The sequence below is a fragment of the Ammospiza caudacuta genome, chromosome 13 (assembly GCF_027887145.1).
Source record: "Ammospiza caudacuta isolate bAmmCau1 chromosome 13, bAmmCau1.pri, whole genome shotgun sequence".
Classification (NCBI taxonomy): Eukaryota; Metazoa; Chordata; class Aves; order Passeriformes; family Passerellidae; genus Ammospiza; species Ammospiza caudacuta.
The window spans coordinates 4404494-4423437 of record NC_080605.1 but is presented as its reverse complement, the minus strand read 5'-3'; the positions used below and the strand labels follow the sequence as shown (position 1 = coordinate 4423437).

The 18944-nt window shown below is 36.7% G+C and overlaps 1 protein-coding gene across 2 annotated transcripts in view; it reads right to left on the bottom strand.

The window, feature by feature from the left end:
- The window catches only part of CEP89 (centrosomal protein 89), a 34541-nt gene that overhangs the window by 11385 nt on the left and 4212 nt on the right, over positions 1-18944 (bottom strand). The window contains exons 4-18 of one of the 2 annotated variants that reach the window (XM_058813556.1): positions 17716-17917; positions 15859-15964; positions 13861-13889; positions 12640-12694; positions 11742-11960; positions 11207-11349; positions 10841-10891; positions 9782-9865; positions 8836-8937; positions 7810-7921; positions 6968-7148; positions 5926-6093; positions 5159-5300; positions 3754-3843; positions 2752-2984 (exon numbers count right to left, since the gene is read on the bottom strand). In XM_058813556.1, coding sequence (XP_058669539.1) covers positions 2874-2984; positions 3754-3843; positions 5159-5300; positions 5926-6093; positions 6968-7148; positions 7810-7921; positions 8836-8937; positions 9782-9865; positions 10841-10891; positions 11207-11349; positions 11742-11960; positions 12640-12694; positions 13861-13889; positions 15859-15964; positions 17716-17917 — 1795 coding nt within the window. In that variant the 3' untranslated portion in view covers positions 2752-2873. Of the gene's footprint in view, positions 1-2751; positions 2985-3753; positions 3844-5158; positions 5301-5925; positions 6094-6967; positions 7149-7809; positions 7922-8835; positions 8938-9781; positions 9866-10840; positions 10892-11206; positions 11350-11741; positions 11961-12639; positions 12695-13860; positions 13890-15858; positions 15965-17715; positions 17918-18944 lie in introns of those variants that run through there. The other variant, XM_058813555.1, reaches the window with a different exon arrangement.

Sequence of the window (18944 nt, the reverse complement as noted above, 5' to 3'; positions counted from 1 at the left end):
AGAACATTTCCTAATGTCCAGCCTAAACCTCCCCTGGCACAGCTTAAGGCTGTGTCCTCTTGTCCTCTCACTAAATGCCTGGGAGAGAAGACTGACCCTCACCTGAGCACAGGCACCTTTCAGGCAGAGAGTAAAAAAGTCACCCCTGAGTCTCCTTTTCTGCAGGCTGAGCACCCCCAGCTCCCTCAGGGGTTCCTCACAGGGTTTGTGTTCCAGCTGCTCTCCTGAGGGGCCAGGCTGGACACAGCACTCGAGGTGTGCCCTCAGCAGTGCTGAGCACAGGGGAAGGATGATCTCCCTGCTCCTGCTGCCACACCATTCCTGATCCAGGCCAGGAGCCATTCTTGGCCCCCAGGGCACTCTGCTGGCTCACGGTCAGTTGCTGTTGACCAAAACCCCCAGGTCCCTTTGTGCCTGGGCACTGCCCAGCCACTCTGTCCCCAGCCTGTAGGGGGTTTTGTGGCCAAAATGCAGGACTGGGCGCTTGGACTTGTTAAACCTCACCTTGTTGGACTTGGCCCATCCATCCAGCCTGTCCAGGTCCCTCTGCAGAGCCCTCCTACCCTCCAGCTGACCAACACATGCTCCCCAGCTTGGTGTCACCTGCAAATTTACTGATGGTGGACTCAATCCCCTCATCCAGATCATCACGGAAGATACTGAACAGGAGTGATCAGTGCCCCAGCAGAGCCCTGAGGGACACCCCTGGTGCCTGGCCCCAGCTGGATGCAGCACCATCCCCACCACTCTCTGAGCCATCCAGCCAGGTCTGAGCCCAGCACAGAGAGTACTCATGTCCTGTGGGGATCTCTAGCTGGTCACAGTGACCCCAAGAAAAGTTGCAAAGTCTCTTTTCCCAGTCCAGTGGTTCAAGGAGGAGTCAGGGCTCTTCATTTCTCAGTCTCAAGGTTGTTTATTGTTTCTTATCTATAAAATTCTTTCTCCTGACCTGCCAAGGTCCACTCAGCAAGACACACAGAGGCACTCTGCCTGCCCCCAGGGTGGTGTTATCTTTTTATACTAAAAACTACGTGTACAATATTTACAATTACTTTCCAATACCTATCACCTATGTTAGGCAGTGAGCTTCTACTCTAAACCAATCTAAAAGTGATGTTGGCATCACCCAGAAGATGGAGGCCAAGAAGAAAGAGGCTGGACACACCCAGATCCCTCCATCTTGCCCCCCTGAATCCCCATTCTACAAACTCCAAAATCTACTTTGTCTAACCTGTGATAACTTCACTGTTATTCTACTTAATTTGTCATGGCTTGCAGATCTTCATCTAAGGTTGGTACCTTGCTCGACGGGTCACAATCAAACCCACAGGTGTTCTGGGCTCTGTGCCAGGGTCTCTGAGCCCCCTGGCAGGGGTCTTGTCTGCTCAGGACAGACAGAGGGATGTCCTGGGTCCTGACACTGTCTCAGCCCTGGGCTGCAGCTTTTCCAGGAGGGAGCTGTGGGACAGAGTGCCAAAGGCCTTGCTGGAGTCCAGGTAGACACATCCCCAGCCTTCCCCACTGTCACAGACACGTTTTATGGAAAATCCCTTCGTTAAGATTTTTTTTCCTGAGAAGTTGAGAGGCCTCAAGGACAAAAGGTAAACATTGATTATCTGCTGCTGTGGAATGCAACAGGTGCATCTGGGATTGGTCTCATGTGGTTGTTTTTAATTAATGGCCAATCACAGTTTGGCTGTCTCAGACTCTCTGGTCAGTCACAAGATTTTATTAGCATTCCATTCTTTTCCTTTGCTTGCAAGCTTTCTGATGAAATTCTTTCTTCTATTCTTTTAGTATAGTTTTAGTATATCCTTTTATTTAATATATGTATCATAAAATAATAAACCAGCCTTCTGAAACATAGAGTCAACATTCTCATCTCTTCCCTCGTCCTGAGACCCCTGTGAACACCCCACCCCACATCCACAGGTGAGTCACCTGGTCACAGCAGGAAATCAGGTTGGTCAGGCAGGTGCTGCCCCTCCTAAGCCCACACTGGCTGTTTCTGATCTCTGGCCACCCTGTGGGTGCCATGTGATGGCACTCAAGGTGATCTGTTCCATAACCTTGCTGGGCACTGAGATCAGACTGACAGACCTGGAGTTCCCCAGAGCCTCCTTCCAGCCCTTTCTTGGGGATGGGCTCACACTGGAACCTCCCTGGTGAGCCAGGACTGATGGTAAATGATGGAGAGCAGCTTGGGGAGCTCATTTATGCCAGCTCAACTTTATGCCAGCTCCCTCATCCCCCTGGGATGGATCCCCTCTGGGCCCATAGACTTGTACACATCTAAATGGTTTAACACAGCCCTGACTGCTTCCTCCTAGATCACAGGGGGCTATTCTCCAGGGTGGCTCCCTTTTCCCTTCTACCAGCTCAGGAGGCCAGCTGTCCTGAGAGCAATCTGACTTACTGCTGAAAACTGAGAAAAATATGGTATTAAGTATTTCTACCTTTCCTTAAGTTAATATATTTCCCTCTGCATCCAGTGAAGTATGGAGGTTGTCCTTGCCCATCCTCCTTTTGCCAGTATTGGTTTTGCACTTAAATTCACTACATGTAAATGTTCTTAATTTCATACCAACCTCTTCTCTATCCCTTACAGTAGTCACAGATCTATTACATTGCAAAAGATCCACATTTAATAAGAATACAAGCCACTGTCTTAATAGAGGAGCTAGACACAAATTATGGTGAAAAAAGCTAAAAATATTTTATGGCTGTCTTAATATAATTAGGTAAATATTTCACAGTAGTGTTTCATCCATTCAGGTATTTTATAAAGGGTTCCTTACAAATTCAAGCTATGTTTCAGCTTACTGCTGTCTCTTTGCACTTAAAATTTCATTTACTTTCTTGGTGGTTAATTTCTAAGCTGTGCCAATCCTTACAATGAAAGTGCAGAAGAAGATGGTCTCCATTAACACAGTGGTGGTGCACATTTGTGTCATTTGATGCAGGAATAGCAGTGGAGGTCTTGACTGGCAAAGTGGAATATGGAGACTCTGCCTCAGGATAAACTGAACAAACTTTATCTAATACAAAACAGCTTTTGTAATAATGTAATATATATATTACTTTCTAGATACAGAAACCAATATACCAGGTATCTTTCTCCTTTCTTTTTTTAAGATTACAGTAAAAATAATCATGGTAGCACCAAAGATGCTGAAACATAAATGTTTCAAATTTATTTCACAGTTATACTGCAATTATATACTGTGCTTTTTGTTTAGAGAGTTATAAAGATAACTTGAACTTAAAATGTATTCCCTAATTAGGCTGGATGTTTGAAATCCTCTGAGTTTCTCAACCTTCTACCCTATGGTCACAAGAAAGTACTTGATGATAACTGTACACCTGAGATAACATTTTCATTCTTCCAAATCTAATTGTAATGGACTTCAAGTTGAAGGAGTGGTACAGCCTCAAAGAAGTAGAAGACAGAACACTTGGGTTACAATATAGAGCAAAAAATGAAATACAAATAATCTTTAAATATTATTACAACTCCTCATAATTCTCCAAGTAATGATGTAAACACAGTATCTGGCAGATATGCAATGCACAAATACAATGGAAGAAGACACTAGTGAAAATAACAATGATGATCTATTTTGTTTTTTCAAAATTTCTGAAGATAATCCATACATAACTCTTTCATAAAAACATTGGCAGAGATTAACTACTTTTCTCATTAAAAATCCCAAACATTTCACAATAGATATTTAGCTTAGAAACACTGCTTACCTTTACTTTTTCTTCCAATCTTCCTAAACGCAGGCTGCCTTCTATAATTTTCTTGAGAACACCCTGATTCTCATTTTCCAAACATCTGGCCTGCAACCATGCAGCAAACAAAGCCACATGTAACACTCTGTCTGTTTGTCAGGGCAGACAAAATGCACACACTGAGGGAGACACAGCAATTCCATTTTGAACTCCAACTGTCTGAAGAACCAACATGGATAAAGAGTCCTGGAAATTATTCTCAGAACAGCTCATTAATAATTTGTCAGCTGACTGTGAATACTATGAAGCAGTATTATTCTGAAATGAAACATACTGTAAACCCAACCAATTCTGTGGGTTTTCCTACAAATCTAAGTATGCATTAGTAGGGATCCCATTTTAAGCATAAGACTCATCCTTTAGGTCACATTTTGCAGTCTGCTCTCAAACAAGCCCTTGAAATTGGCAGGGGTTCAGGCAAGGGTATTTTTAATATGGTATGACTAATATTGAAAAGCAGATATCCCAGAGACTGAGATCTAAGAATCAGTTCCCCCACTTTCTAGGATACATTTATTGTGCTCAGTTTCACAATCCTGAAAGTCCAGGTTGTAGTGGACAAGGATTTGAGCTGTGTCACCATAGTTCTCTCCTAGAATTAGGAATTAACTGCTCTATCTTTTTATTCAATGCTGATGACAACCTTTGTCTGCTACTTGAACAACAAGTAAAAGAAGCTTTATTTTTTACAAAGTTTTGTGAAATTATTTCAGATTCAATCTGAAGACAAAAGCATGTATATGAAAAATTGAAATTGTGCCCAGTATCCTGTAAAAGAAACAAAATGGGTTTACAAAAAGCCCAGAAACCTCCATGCCAGGCACTTCCACTAAACAGAAGTTGTTCCAAAACTCTCAATCAGCCTGTCAAAATGACTGCTAACCAACAAGGAGCAATAATATGCATCCACAACAGACAGTCCATACAGACAAGGATAACAGTCCACCCTTAAGACTCAAAACAAATATTAAAATGTTATGATTGTGTGCTATTTTAAAATACATGTAGCTGTTTTTAAATACATGAGCTATTTTGAAATACATGTAACATCAACTTCTAAAACTAGATTAAAAAAATCTTTTAAACTTGGCAAGTGCCATTTCAGACCCCAATGCTTATGTTATTAAGGCTTAATTATATTACCTCCAGAAATAAGGGGAGCTGCTTTTAATTGCTCCTCTAGAAAAAAAATCTTTCATTGCTCCTATCCTGTTTGCTAAAGTCTACTTAAATAGAGCTAAATCCTTAAACTGGAATTACAGCTTTATTCTTTGACAATTCAGATTAATAATAACTACTGCCAGTAGCATGATAACTGTGTGAAATATGAGTTAAGTCACATTAATTATGTAAAGGTAATTACCAAAAATACAAGATGGTCACGTTCCTTAGCTATCTTCTCCACCAGCCCAATAAGGTTTGCTAGATAGTGATGGGCTGCAACTTCTTTTTCCATTGCTTCCTCCAGCTGCACTTGCAAAAGACCAATTTTCTTCTTTATTCGTCTGTAAAAGAAAAGGGAAAATATTTGGATTGGGAATTAGTAATGGCCTTAAAAAACTTGTATCACACATGCAAATCAACATGTACAAGTCTCAAACTGTTAAAAATGCACTGGCTCAGAATATTTGCAGTGCCAATAGCATCATGTTCCAATTTTTGGGGCTGCTTTTTCTTTACAATATGTTATCTGAATAACAACAGTAACAATGGTTCAAAAGAACAGTTTGTGCAATGGCTACAAGCTCATATTTCTTAAGATATAGAACAATAATACTGTCTTTTTAAAAATATTGTGAACTCCTCTCTAAGCAACCAGGTGCATGAGAAGATCTGCAAATAGCATAAATCTTATCCTTATCTAACTGGGAAAAGGGTTTGTCTACTCATCTTATTTTCAGATAATTTTAATTACTAAATTAAAAATATATTCTTAATTTGCAAATAGACACAGAAAAGTGAGCATAAAAACACAAAAATTAGCAAAACTTGACAACCAGGCCTCTAGACATGACAAACATGTTCAGATAACATGGTTTTTTTTGCAGTAGGTAGAAAATACACATTATGGGAAGTTAGACAATATTTTTACAGATATTTCTGTACAAGAAAATGAGACTGTGATAAGACCTGTTTGTCTTTTGAGTCAACTGCATCTCAGTTTCCAGGATCTTCTTGTCAGCCATGAAGTTATTTTTCTCTAAGAGCAATTTCTTGTTTTCACTTTGCAGTGATGCTATTTTTCCCATTACTGCTTCCACCTCAGAGAGCTTTTTCTCCTGCTCCTGCTGTAAACAGCTGCAAAAACCAAAAGTGTAGAACAGGTATCATGTACAGATCCACATCACTAAAATGCTGAGTGACAGGAAGATACCCAGGTTGAAATTCTGAAATAAGATACACTGAGAATGCTCAATGTTCCCTGGTGACATCAGAGAGGTATTACAATCTCATATCAAATTATTCAAGTAATTCCTTCTGACTGCACTTAATTTAAATAATAAAAATATGTATGCTGCCCAGATGTAATCCCTTTGTGTTTCTTTTTTTTTCAAATCAATTACTATCAACATCAAAATACAAGATCTGAGGACTTCTCAGGATGGCACTGTACCATGAAACAGTAACCAGCACTGTCCAAAGGCTTGAGAACATTCAAATTTATGCAATGTCTTCACAGAAACATTACTCTGCAGATTATGCTGCACAGCAGCACTTTTGAGTTGTGATGTTTCATGAAATTTCCATATTGTAACAATGAGAGAAACTTAGAACATCTAGCTCAGAATTTCAGGATTCTTTAGACATGTTCCAAAGATGAGAACACAAGAATGAAAATGTTCTTTATATAGTAGTGATAGAAGCAAACAGATTTGACAAAAATGGTATTTTTAATGCCTCCTCTTCTACTATTCAAAATGGTACAATTAGCAGTAGGTACTCTATGGTAAAAACACTTCTGCCAATATTTCTAGAACTGGGATTTTGTAATTTTAAATGTCTCTAAAAACTAAGACAGTGTTTTTTAAAGACTTCTTTCCCTTTTTTTTTGTGCTTTGGTGGTTACCTTGCTGAATTACCAGCATAAGTTTCCTTCCTACAAAGTGCTGTGTGTCATGTGCATGCCTTGCACCATTGTTTCTCCATATGTGCACCATAAGTAAATTCACACCTTTTTAAATCATTCACCACAGCCAAGTGCTCCTTTTCTGGTATGCTGCTGTCCACTTTGGCTTTCAGCTCTTCACATGTAGAACACAAAGCTTCCAGCTGCTTCTGGTACTCTGCTATTTCTTTCTCTTGACTCTTGTTCTTATCTTCTAAGATTACTATTTGTTTGGTCAACTTTGAAGCTTTTGGAAGGAGGGAAAAAAAGTCAAATATGTGTAGCAGAACTAATTCAAGCACTGAGTGGAACTTCAACAAAACCATTACTACATTAATTACTAGTTGTTTATAACATTATGTAACAGAGCATTTGTCAGTCTGTGTTTTAACAGTTTGGACTTGACATTTTGCTGTCTCAAGCAACTTGGTTTGGAATAGTGCAGAAACTTCAGGAGTACTTCTTTTCAAGGCTATAAGCTCACTGAAATGTCATTTTACTCTGAAAAATTCTGATTCAGTTTGAAGTGCTCTTCAATTATGCAAATGACTGTGTTGCTGTTTAACAGTTCTTCTCACTCTTTCAGAAGGAATCAAAATTGAGTATTTTTTATACTGTCAATAGGTGATAATGACATTTTTTTTAAGTATCAGTTGACATCCAGAGCTGGATCTCCTATTAATAGGATCTCCTATTAATAGGATCTCCTATTAATCTCCTACATTCAAGGATGCTTTTTAGACATATATAAAGTTGTAAAAACCCCCCTAGCCAACCAAAACCAAAACTGCCAAGCTTGCCAAAACAAAAAAAAGACAACAGAAAACAAACAAAACCCCTACAAAAATCAAAACCTGCAGTACCATCTTTAGTGTAGTTCAGATGAATAGCAACTCAAGCACTTTTACCTTCTTGAACATGCTGTCTGTGACTATCTTTTGCTTTAGCTTGTTGAATTTTGAGTTGCTCCATCAACACTGTGTTTTCTTCCAAGACAAGCTTGGCCTGAGTTTGCAGCAGCTGCCTGCAATGATAAATGTAAATAAAATATAACTCAGATGTTATGTCCAAAGAAGAAACACAACTACGTGTCAACAGTGTAAACTTAAAAAATCATATTTGAACCTCTTTAAAAAACAGATTAAAAATCCTTATTGAAAGCAAAAAAAAACAACTTGTTCCAAGCTCCTTGTGAGCAGAAGCTCACCCACAGTACACTCAGAGCAGGATGAAAACTCTGCAGTGGCAGCAAATCCTCTGGGCAGTAGGTCTGGCACCAAAACCATCCCTGTGCACTCCCATCCCAATCCCAAGAGAGAGAGGAGCTGAATCCCAGCCAAAACCTCCAGGGATCTCTGCACTTCCCAAGGGAAAGCCCCACAGCTAAGAGCCTGCAGTCAGCTGCACTCTTCCTCCTCTTCCTCCTCCTCCTCCCAGCCACATCTGTTAAGTATCAGTCATTCCCCTCTCTTAGGCAACAAATGGGAGGAAAAAAATTAATAAAAAAGGAAAAATCCTAACCTCCAACAGCTACTTGACTTGATTATGCACTGTCTCATTTAATTTCATTTGCATTGTCTCACTTCTCAAAAACATCAAATTCTTCTAATGCCACATTCCAGTGCTATTTGGTACTAGTGTTAAACTGATGCCACTGGCACACTGTAAAGGTATGTAACCTGCAATACCTGGGACAGAATTACATGGGCTTCCAGGGCAAAACTCCACATTCATATTTAATCTTTACTCTAAAATTATTCCAGGCATTGCAGATCAGTATTGTTCCAACATGACAGCTGTGATGCTATTATTTCTTCAGAAAAACAGTGTTTAAAGAAAAAAAAAATCCTTAAGATCAGTAATTTTAAAACTTTGCATGCAATAAGCATGCAAAAATAATTTCTGAGTTTGAAATTAATTTCTAGTAATATAACTTGCCATTCTGTTGGGGAAATGCAGTTATTTAATTGCCCATGCAAATCTTCATTCTCCTTCACCAACTCTTCAACTCGTGCTTTAAAATTCTTCATATCCTCCTGGAAGACAAAGGATTTCATATAAAGTTTTTTATAATTATTTTGCTTTAATTTTTATATCAACAACAACATGCTTAGGTGCCTTCTAGTTCTTATCATAATAGAGTATTATCTCACTACTCACTCATCTCTGATTCAGGTGTGCATATTTGATTTCTAAATTGGTTCATTAATCTAGTAATAGTTGATTAAAAAATAATACTGATATTGTGCCCCATTTTTGCAAGTTGTAGACCCTCAGAAGAATTCTGGAAATTACTGGATGACACTATCCATTTTCAGTAGCAGTGACATGGATTTGGATATGGTAAGACAACACAGTGAATTTACAATAATATAAAAAACCCTTGCTGCTTTCTGCTTATTTTATGGCTGAATTTTTTGAAGGAAATACATTTCTTTTTAAAATCCAGAAAAGTTGTACTCTGAAACAAATTGCTATTTTTTCAAAGATTCAGTGACAAAAAATGCTTCTAAAAAGCAACAAGAGTACCCAATCTTTTAATACCTAGAAGTACTCTTCTACCACAAAACCCACAAGCAGCTGCAAGAGCACTGAGTTTCCATCATGAATGAAAAAAATTCATTCCACCAGTGACTAGTTTATGGTTTGCTCTATTTTTAGAGCATATCTTACATATGTCAGTGTAGTGCATGCTCCTAAATGTGAACAGGCTGACAAAAACAAGCAAACCAAGTAGGATAAAACAGCACAATACTATGCACGGAAAAGAAAAACAAAGTAGCTTTAAATTTTAGGCAGACAACAGCATTGGTAAATCCCTTAAAAATTCAGTAATTTTTTTTCTGCTTTAGTGGATATTTTTTCTAAATGGCAACTTGCCTCATGTTCAAGAATAAAATCTTCCTTTTCTCTTATTCTATCTTCATATGCCAACAGAAGAGGTGACAAATACTTCATATCCAACTTAAAAGAAAATTAAAAAATAAATACATGCAGATTAATTACAAGCACACAGACCATTATATACAGAATGATGCTGCAGAAACACCTCACAGTACTGTGTTAACAGCAAGCTTTGGAAAGGAAAAGACCTCGTGCTTCACTTGCATCTTTCTTCTAAAAAGCAGCTTTAGCTTATCACTACATGTAACACAGCAGATTATGGATGCAAATGAATACAAAATAAGATTCAAACACTTTAGTGAATATAATGCTAAAAAAAATTATCCCAGATTCATTAGTAAGTGAGAAGGGAATTTTTACACTCTCAAATCTGAACCATTAAGACTAAATACATTCATATGTGATTATTGGCTATTTTGGCTAAAAAGAGAGAGCAGGAGAACTTTCCCACTCTGTATAGTTGTCTGTATAGTAACAGTGAGGAAAGAAAATATCAGATCTGTTGAGTATTTCCAGGAGAAATTGCTTTTACATATTACAAACACATTCCTTTTCACAGACTATTTCCTTCTCCTCGTCAGAAATTCATAGGCTACTACTGGATTCATGACATTCCTACAATCAGAAAAATTCTGTTTTCCTTTAGTATGATCACAAAAAAAGTAACAGCAAAAGATTACCAATTAAGATTACCAATTAAGCAATAGACCTTGAAAGACCTTGAAGCAAACTACATGCTAGACAATTCTAAGTAAAGATGGCATTTATGATTCTCATCATAACAATACTTTTCAATAGTTCAAAGATGGTGACTATGAGAAGCTTTAGCTTACTGTACATTCAACTGGAACTGCACCCATTCATTACAAAGTTCTGCCATACATATTTTTCTGCCACAAAAGAAATGTTTATAATATTCTATTAGTATGTGATAGTTCAGCAGAGTAATATCTGAATACTTTGATTCCAGTAAAGAAATTGTACTTCTTTACTTAGAGAGAATAAACAATCAAATGAAATGATTATTTGACTTACCAGCCATGGTGGTTGTGGTCCTTCCATGGGTAAGCTTTTCAGCTTTGCATTCTAGAATAGATAATTAAAAATATATTGACATTACTTCCTGATTTAAGCACCAGTAAAATCCAGTATGTTACTGATACCAAATAATACTGAATTCTTAATATTAGACTTAATGATAAAGGCTTTTTTTAAATTTCAGGAAAAGCCTGTGTAATTTATAGACTTTATGGCAAATCTGGAGAAAAAAGTCGTAAAAACTCAGAAGATTAAACAGACAATGGAACATTTCAGTAGTAATTATAATGAAGATAATGAAGATTGATAATAATAATGAATAATAATTGATTAATAATGATCATTGATAATGAAGATTCTCACCTCTTCATGGGACAATGACCTGAATTTAGTCTGATAACGACTTAATTCTACATTTAAACGATGGACCACTGTTTTCAAAGCATCATTTTCATCTACCAGCTCTTGTGCTTGTTGTCTGAGAGAAAGTAATTCTGTTGCCTCTCCTATTCAAACAAATAACCAACAGGAAAGTTCAATTAAAATTCAAGAAATGTTCACAACAATTTGTTAATTGTAATGAAAAAAAATTAAATAAGTTAGAATAATAACAAATAACTTCTCTCAAAGAGAAGGAAAATTTGAAAAATTCCACAAAAAAACTACTAGCAAAAAATTCCATTCTATTTCAAACAACACAAGTAATTTTTTTTTAATTATCATGTACTTATTCCTTGACAAAATTTCTACAAATGTAGAAAATACTGTTTGGAAACTACTTCTGCATGCATACTTGCCTAAATCAATGACTTGAAACCTGCTGCTAGAGGAAAAAGTTGTAAGAAATTAGAAAAACTGAAACAAGATAACTACAGAATAGCTTATATGTTTCTCCCACCTTCTCTATGTGAGTTCTCTGCAGCTTCTTTAAGTCTTCTGTTTTCTTCTTCTAGCATCTTCAGCTTTAATTCCTGCTCTTTTATGAGCTGTTTTGTTCCCTCAAATTGCTGGACCACAGCTTGGTATGCCTTTTTCAGAGACCAATTTTCTTGTTTTAGCTCTCTGAACTTTTCTTTGCTTATATTTTCCCATACTTGCCTTGCCCGAGCAGACACATCTGTAATGCCACAGAACAAGGTATTTAAATACTAGCCAGACTGGAACAGGAATTTCAGCAATAACAATCCATTCTTTCTAATATTAACATTATATTGAGTGATACTTTAAGATCTAAATCAGTATCCAGACTGGAATTGGAGTTTCAGCAAATTTAAATCTATTTTTTCTAATATTAACATTATATATGAGTGATATTTTATAAGATTTAAATCAGCTCGTGGCTCAAGATAAGACTAGGGAAAACAAAAAACCGTGGATTAGGAAAGAGAGCTGTGAAGTGGCTGCAATTTCCCATCTTTTCTCTCAGACACTAAAAATATTCATTCTTTTAATGTAAAAGACAGTGTCAGCAGATCTCTCTCTCCCAAACATCAGTAGCTGGAGAGGTGATAGTGAAATGCCCACTGCAATAAGCAAAGGGCCCTGCATGGACTAGTCAGTATTCTTGGTCTCTGCACATTTTAACCACCCACCCAAAGGAAACTTCACATTCCTTCCCACTGAACAGCTTCAGTGTTATTGAACAGAAGTTACTGACCAATTCTTATAAAAGTAAACTTTTAGATTATCTGCAAAACTTTGGATATGTTGTTGCATCAGTAGAAGTGATTTTCATATACACATGCATATTAATAAAGTGAAAATGTCTGTCAAAGTCATTGAAAAATCCAAAGTACCTGGGGATGGTGGAGGTTTGTCATGTATCAGATTTTCAGCTACTGATTTTTCCTCCTAGTAGAGAAATAAAAAATGAGATAATCTGCTTTAATAGCATCACTGCTGAAGAACTTCAAAAATAAAACTTTAGAAGGAGTTTCTTTTATAGCAACTAAATTGAATGTTGGATCTACTGCTGATAATACACAACTTATCATCTACTCATCTAGACATCATTTTATCAATTATCACTGCCATCAGTCACTTGTGGACACCTGAAACTCACTATTATCTTTAGTAGTCAGAAATGTACAGTTCTCAAAGCAATTATTTCCCAGCTGACATAAAAGTCACAAACACAAAGCTTCCTGATGAAACAGGAAGGGCATTCCTCCCACTTGTTAGTTTGTACAGAGTAAGACTTTAGAGCAGTCAATTAACTGGGTATCAGCAAATAAATTAAAATGTGAAGTGTTTTTCAGAGTTGAAGAACTTTGTTCTTGCTTTGCTGGAAAAAAAAATGGAAATATTTGTACATTTTCAGAAGGGAAAGAATTACAGTGTCATTCATGCTAATGTATTTACTTGAGGTGAAGGTGATGTAGAGATTTCTCCATGTTTTTATAAAACAGCAGTATGTGTTGTAAGGATATGCTGTCATGTAATTTAACACATTGATGATACTGAGTGACACTAATGATTAAATGAGACAAAACTCATGAACAATTTCAAAGAAAAAGATACATGGTTAAGAACTTGTAGAAAAAAGTTCTGATAACAATGGAAGGAACTGACCATTTCCATAAACAATCTTCTGGCAAGTTGATCTGAGAAACTAAATTTTCAGGTATTCCTTTTCAAGCTTATGAAAGCAGTCAGATCAGCTCAAATAGAAAAGTATACAAAAATGCAATAAAGTCAGGCTCAGAATTTGAAAATTAACAGTATGAGCTATCTCTTGCTATAGCATGTTGGCTCTCAAGTTTCTTTCTTTCACATGAGAAATAACAGACAATATACTAAAAAAAAAAAAAACAAAGCCAACAACTTTTGTATGGCTCATTTACCTATATAGTAGCATTTTTTCAAAAGGAATGATTAGCCATTTTTTTATTCTAAAAGAAAAATATTCCATAGTGGCAATAAATTAGTTTTCTTTTAAGTGACCTCAAGCCTATCAGCTTTTTATGACAAGCTATTTTCCAAAATGCATCGTAAATCAACCTTTATAAAAGTCTTACCTTTAAATTCAAGCCCAGATTTTGGTCTTCTGTTAAAGAAAAAACAGATCTTTCAGTCAATTAGAACAAAAATTATTTTAAGTCCATAAGCTCTAAGGGTTCACAAGGATATGTATGCACACATATAATAAATGCAAATAGATGTAAGAAAGTCCTTCCCAAAGCACAGATTAGATCACTAATTTTCCATTAACTGTTTCATGGTGTAGCAGGACACTGATGTGAGACCTCAATTTACCTCACAGTGGATAGGTGCAAGTATGGAAGAAATGAAGCTGGCTTCTGTGATAAATTCAGAATTTAACTGAAGGAAAAATGAGATATTGTCACTGATTTTACTGGACTCGAGTCCTACTGCATCTCTGAACAAAACAATGTAATTCTGACAGCTTTCAAGGCCTGCAGCAGTTATCATGTACAAGAGGGATTAGAAACAGTTTATATATCCTACATTTTCAGTTTCATGCCTTCACTTCCCAAATGGTTTTATCAAAGCAACCGTTCTTTCTGAATATTGTTCTCTATGAAATAGAGAAATAAATAGAGTCCACTGAAATAATACTGGGATCCAACATGAATAAAATTTAGAAAGACATAATTTTTTGCAAATTGACTCAGTTTTTCTTCCTCTTTCCTATCCACTAGCTACAGAGTGCTACCATTTGTGAGAGATACAAAAGATGTTCTAGAATAAGGGCCTGAGAGGCCTCTGTTCACTTCTGTTCATTTCTGTCACCTCAGCTCATGGGAAAGCACTCTGGGAAAGCCTCAGCTAAGGGGACAGCAAAAACCAAGTTACAGAAGCTAAAAACCAAGTTGTGTAAACAGAAAACAAGCCATACAAGCAGTGTGTGCTCAGTTTGTGTTTGGGGTTCTGACTGGTCAGGGACATGGGGACACTGTGGGATCAAAAAGGGGATGGGGTAAAGGAAATGTGAACAGCAGAACCTGCAGGGGGCAGGCAGCCACTGAATGTTTTTTCTATTCCATGGGAATGGAAACAGGTAAGAGTTTGCCCTCTAAATACAGCATTAAAATGTTTTTTGCAATAAACCGTCTTTCTTTGCAGCTGCTATGGGGAGTCTGTTTTTCATTCATCATTGCTACAACTATCCTCTGTAAAAACTGCATTTTTCAGCTCCAAAATTAATTCTTATTTCCCTATTCTTGATTTGAAAATAACAGACAAGATAATTATGCAAGAAAACTGCTACACCCATATATTGGTGTTGCTCTATTGTTATAATTTTTTCCCACAATATTCTATTGTTATAAAAAAACAGCCTAAGGACAGATCCAGTAACAACCCAAATGTCCCTAATCTAATGAAATTACTTAGTGAAAAAAAATTATTTGTGAATCTTAACAATTCAGTGCTTAGGTTGATATTCTGAGACTCATTATCATGTTTATTTCTCTATTCTGAAGAAACATCCTGACACCAATAATGATACAACATTTGTAAAAGGTATAACAACACTACTATCATGCCATTTGATTATTTAAAAATTCAATTAGTTTTTACTACTGTTTTTCAGACAAGTAAAATAACTGATTAAAAAGGTTTTCCTCTATCTCTAGCTTTTGGCTTGTTTTTTTCTTTTGAACACTGCTAGTTTCTACAGTTTTTACTTTTTTCCATTTTATTTTTGAACACATTAGCACTCCAGAAAGTTCCAGATTACAAACCTGACTGTTTCAACAAAAGCATAGTAGAGAATGACTGCACTTTACAAGACAAGAGTTCACAAAACCTTTCTCCCCATTTCTTCATTTAACAGTGGCTGACAGTTCAGTGAGTATAGACCAATCTTTCCTCTTTATGCAGGATTTTAATTTTCTATAACTATTAGAAACTGCTAAGTACTTAGTAGCATTTCTTTAACTGCCATTTATAAAAGGAGTATAATATTGCAATATAGTATTACATTTATTTTATTATTTTTTTCCCAATGTTATTAAAAGCATAGCATTTTGACTTAAAGTAAGTTCACTTACCTTCTATTTGCACACTTGACTTATCCACCAGCACCTGACACTCAGTTTCATGGGAAGAAACCTCTTTCTTGTCAGCATTAGGAATAGGAGATTGTGGAAACTCTTCCTATGTAAAAATAAGACAAACCTCTCTAAATCATGAGGTCACTGTTAAAACAGCCCATGAACCCTGATATCTGCATGACACATTCAGTGTATTAACCTCCCAGTCACATTCAGAATTGTTCACCAATATTTTAAAATAGCAAATTATAAGATTTGTTTCTTCTCTTGTTTTCTTGGGGGTTTTTTGTGTTTTTTTTGTGTTGCTGTTATTTAGGACCCTATGTAAATAAAATATAAACCTTGAAATGATCAAGAGGAGGTTAGCAAGTATGAAGTGATTAGTTCAAGTACCCTCTGTCACCTTCTTTGGTTACAAGAGCCCATGAAATTATTCTCTGTTTCCTTGCCTGCTGTGGCATATATAATCTCAATTATCAACCATTTATCTACTGAATCACACTGTGAGGGATGAATGAACCATTAATGAACCACAATTAACATTATCTTTGCTGGTTTGCCCACTGATCACACACCACTGTTCCACATATTCTACTCGCTCTCCCCCACCCTTTTTTTTTCTTCCCCTTCTGTGGTATTTTCTGTGTTTCTCGTCATAGGGAGGAAATGATGAATTTGACTCTATGTTTTCAGAAGGCTAATTTATTATTTTATGATACTATATTATATTAAAGAATACTGTACTATAGTTATACTAAAGAATTGAGAAAGGATTCAGACAGAAGGCTTAACAAGATACCAATGAAAAACTCCTGACTCTCAGCAGAGCTCCAACACAGCTGGACTGTGATTGGTCATTAAGTCAAAACAATTCACATTAAAACAATCAAACAATGACCAGTTTGATGATGATGATAGTAATAATAATAGTAATAATAATAGTAATAATAATAGTAATACCTAAACTACATTCTAAAGCAGCAAAACACAGGGGAGGCAATCAAATAATTATGGTTTTCATTTTCTCTGAGGCTTCTCAGCTTCCCAGGAGAAGAAATCCTGGCAAAGGGATTTTTCAGAAAATGTGACAGTGACACCCTTCCCTCCTCTTACCAGCTACTGTCTCTGCACCTTGGGGTGTTTTATGGATTCTTTCACATTTTGGGATTTGTGGTGTATATTCTAAAACTGATGGTCATACCTTACTGGTGCTGGGTTTTGTTGAAGGGGCATCATTTTAGAGATCTTTTATTGCCTTTTTCCTACTCAGGTACTTCTTCCTGTTTCTTAAATTTTTGTCTCATTTTTGATTTAATTTTAAATGTGCCTTTGGAGTATTAAATTCATTACTGTTTAAGACAATCCAAAATTATAGCATACATAAATTCCCTGGTCTTCAGGAAAAGGTTATTTATTTTGTTTGATTCTGAATCTTCCCATTTATTCCCTATATAGGCCTGTGCTCATTAGCACAATACTGAACCATTAACTAAGCTTTCACCATCTAACAGTAAAATTACTACTGCTTTTAACAAATCATCTACTGTGTAAGTACCATGCTCAATATAAATTATTAGACATTTTATAAGACTATGCATCATTATTATATATAATATAATTATGCATGATAATTATATGCAATACCAGTGTGCTCCTAATAACCAGAGAAACTCTGTGACAATCAACAAATTTAGAAAATTCATGTAAGAGTAAATGAATCACAAAAATTAGCATGTGAAATAAATATTGAATACATGTGTGAAGAGTAAGAAGAGAATGAGAAGCATCTGAGATATGAGCATGCATTAATATATTAAAACACGGTAAAGGAACTAATGCATTTAAAAATTTTACCTTTTTAGTTTTGCAGGGAACAGAATAAATACCATTGGTGTTAAAGCTTCCTTCCCTTTTCTCATTACTCTGGCAGCTGGACTCTGCCTCTTTATCAGCATCTGAAAGATATGTATCCATGTCCTCATCTTCACCATAATTGCCTGATATTTCCAGGGACTGCAGAGGAGATCTGTCACAACCATCGAGGTTCCAGTTAGATCTGCAAAAGCAATTTAATGACTGTTTCAGCACAGTCTTCAAAACAACCCAACACTAGTAAAGTAGACCCATCAGTCTTACAATGTACACAAGTCCAAAGAGACACAGAGACATCTAAGCTTCCCTTCATTCCTTGTCAGATGTACAAAGAATGAAAGCAGAAACAGGACAGCGAGCAAGAGGCAGCAGAAACTCCTCAGCTGTAGCTGAACTTTTTAGCTCCTGGAAGGGAGGGGCAAAACAGCTCCAGTGTAGGGAAAACCCCAGAGCAGCAGCCCTGGCTCCCAAACACAGCAGAGACTCCCCAGGACTGCTCACTGGCATTAGCTGGTGCCTGGGCTTGGGCTGTGCAGAGCTCCTGCTGGGCACACACTGGCTCTGGGCTTCCTGAGAGCAGAGCAGCAAAAAAGGCCAAAGCAAAAAAAAAAAAAAAAAAAAAAAGCAAAAAAACCCCAAAAACAAAACAAAAAAACCAAACCAAAAAAAAAAAAAAAAAAAACAAATAAAAAACCCCCCAAAAAACCAAAACAATATGAAACAAACAAAAAGAAACCAACCAAAAAAAAACAAAAAAAAAAAACCTAAAGAAAAACAAAATAAAACAAAAACCAAAACAAAAAACCAAACCGAAACAAAAAAAAAAACAAACAAAAAAAACCCCAACAAACAAACCAAAAGACAAAACCAAAAAAAACCCAGCCAACCAAAAAACAAAACCAAAAAAACAGAAAAACCTAAAAAACCCCCCAACCCCCCCCCCCCAAAAACCAAAAAAGAAAAAACCAAAGAAAAAAAGCAAACAAAAAAAACCCAAAAACAACCACAAAAAGAAGCAGGCAAACCCCACAGAAACAGCAGGATCCCTGGTCAGTGTGTCCAATGGACACCCTGGCTCAGCTCCATTCTTCTCAACAGCCCCAGAGCCAGGGAGGGTGGGGCTGAAGCAGGGACAGCAGCCACCCTGGGCACAAACCAAACCAAACAGACCAAAAACCCCAAATGGTAAGGGATAATAAACCATCTCCAAG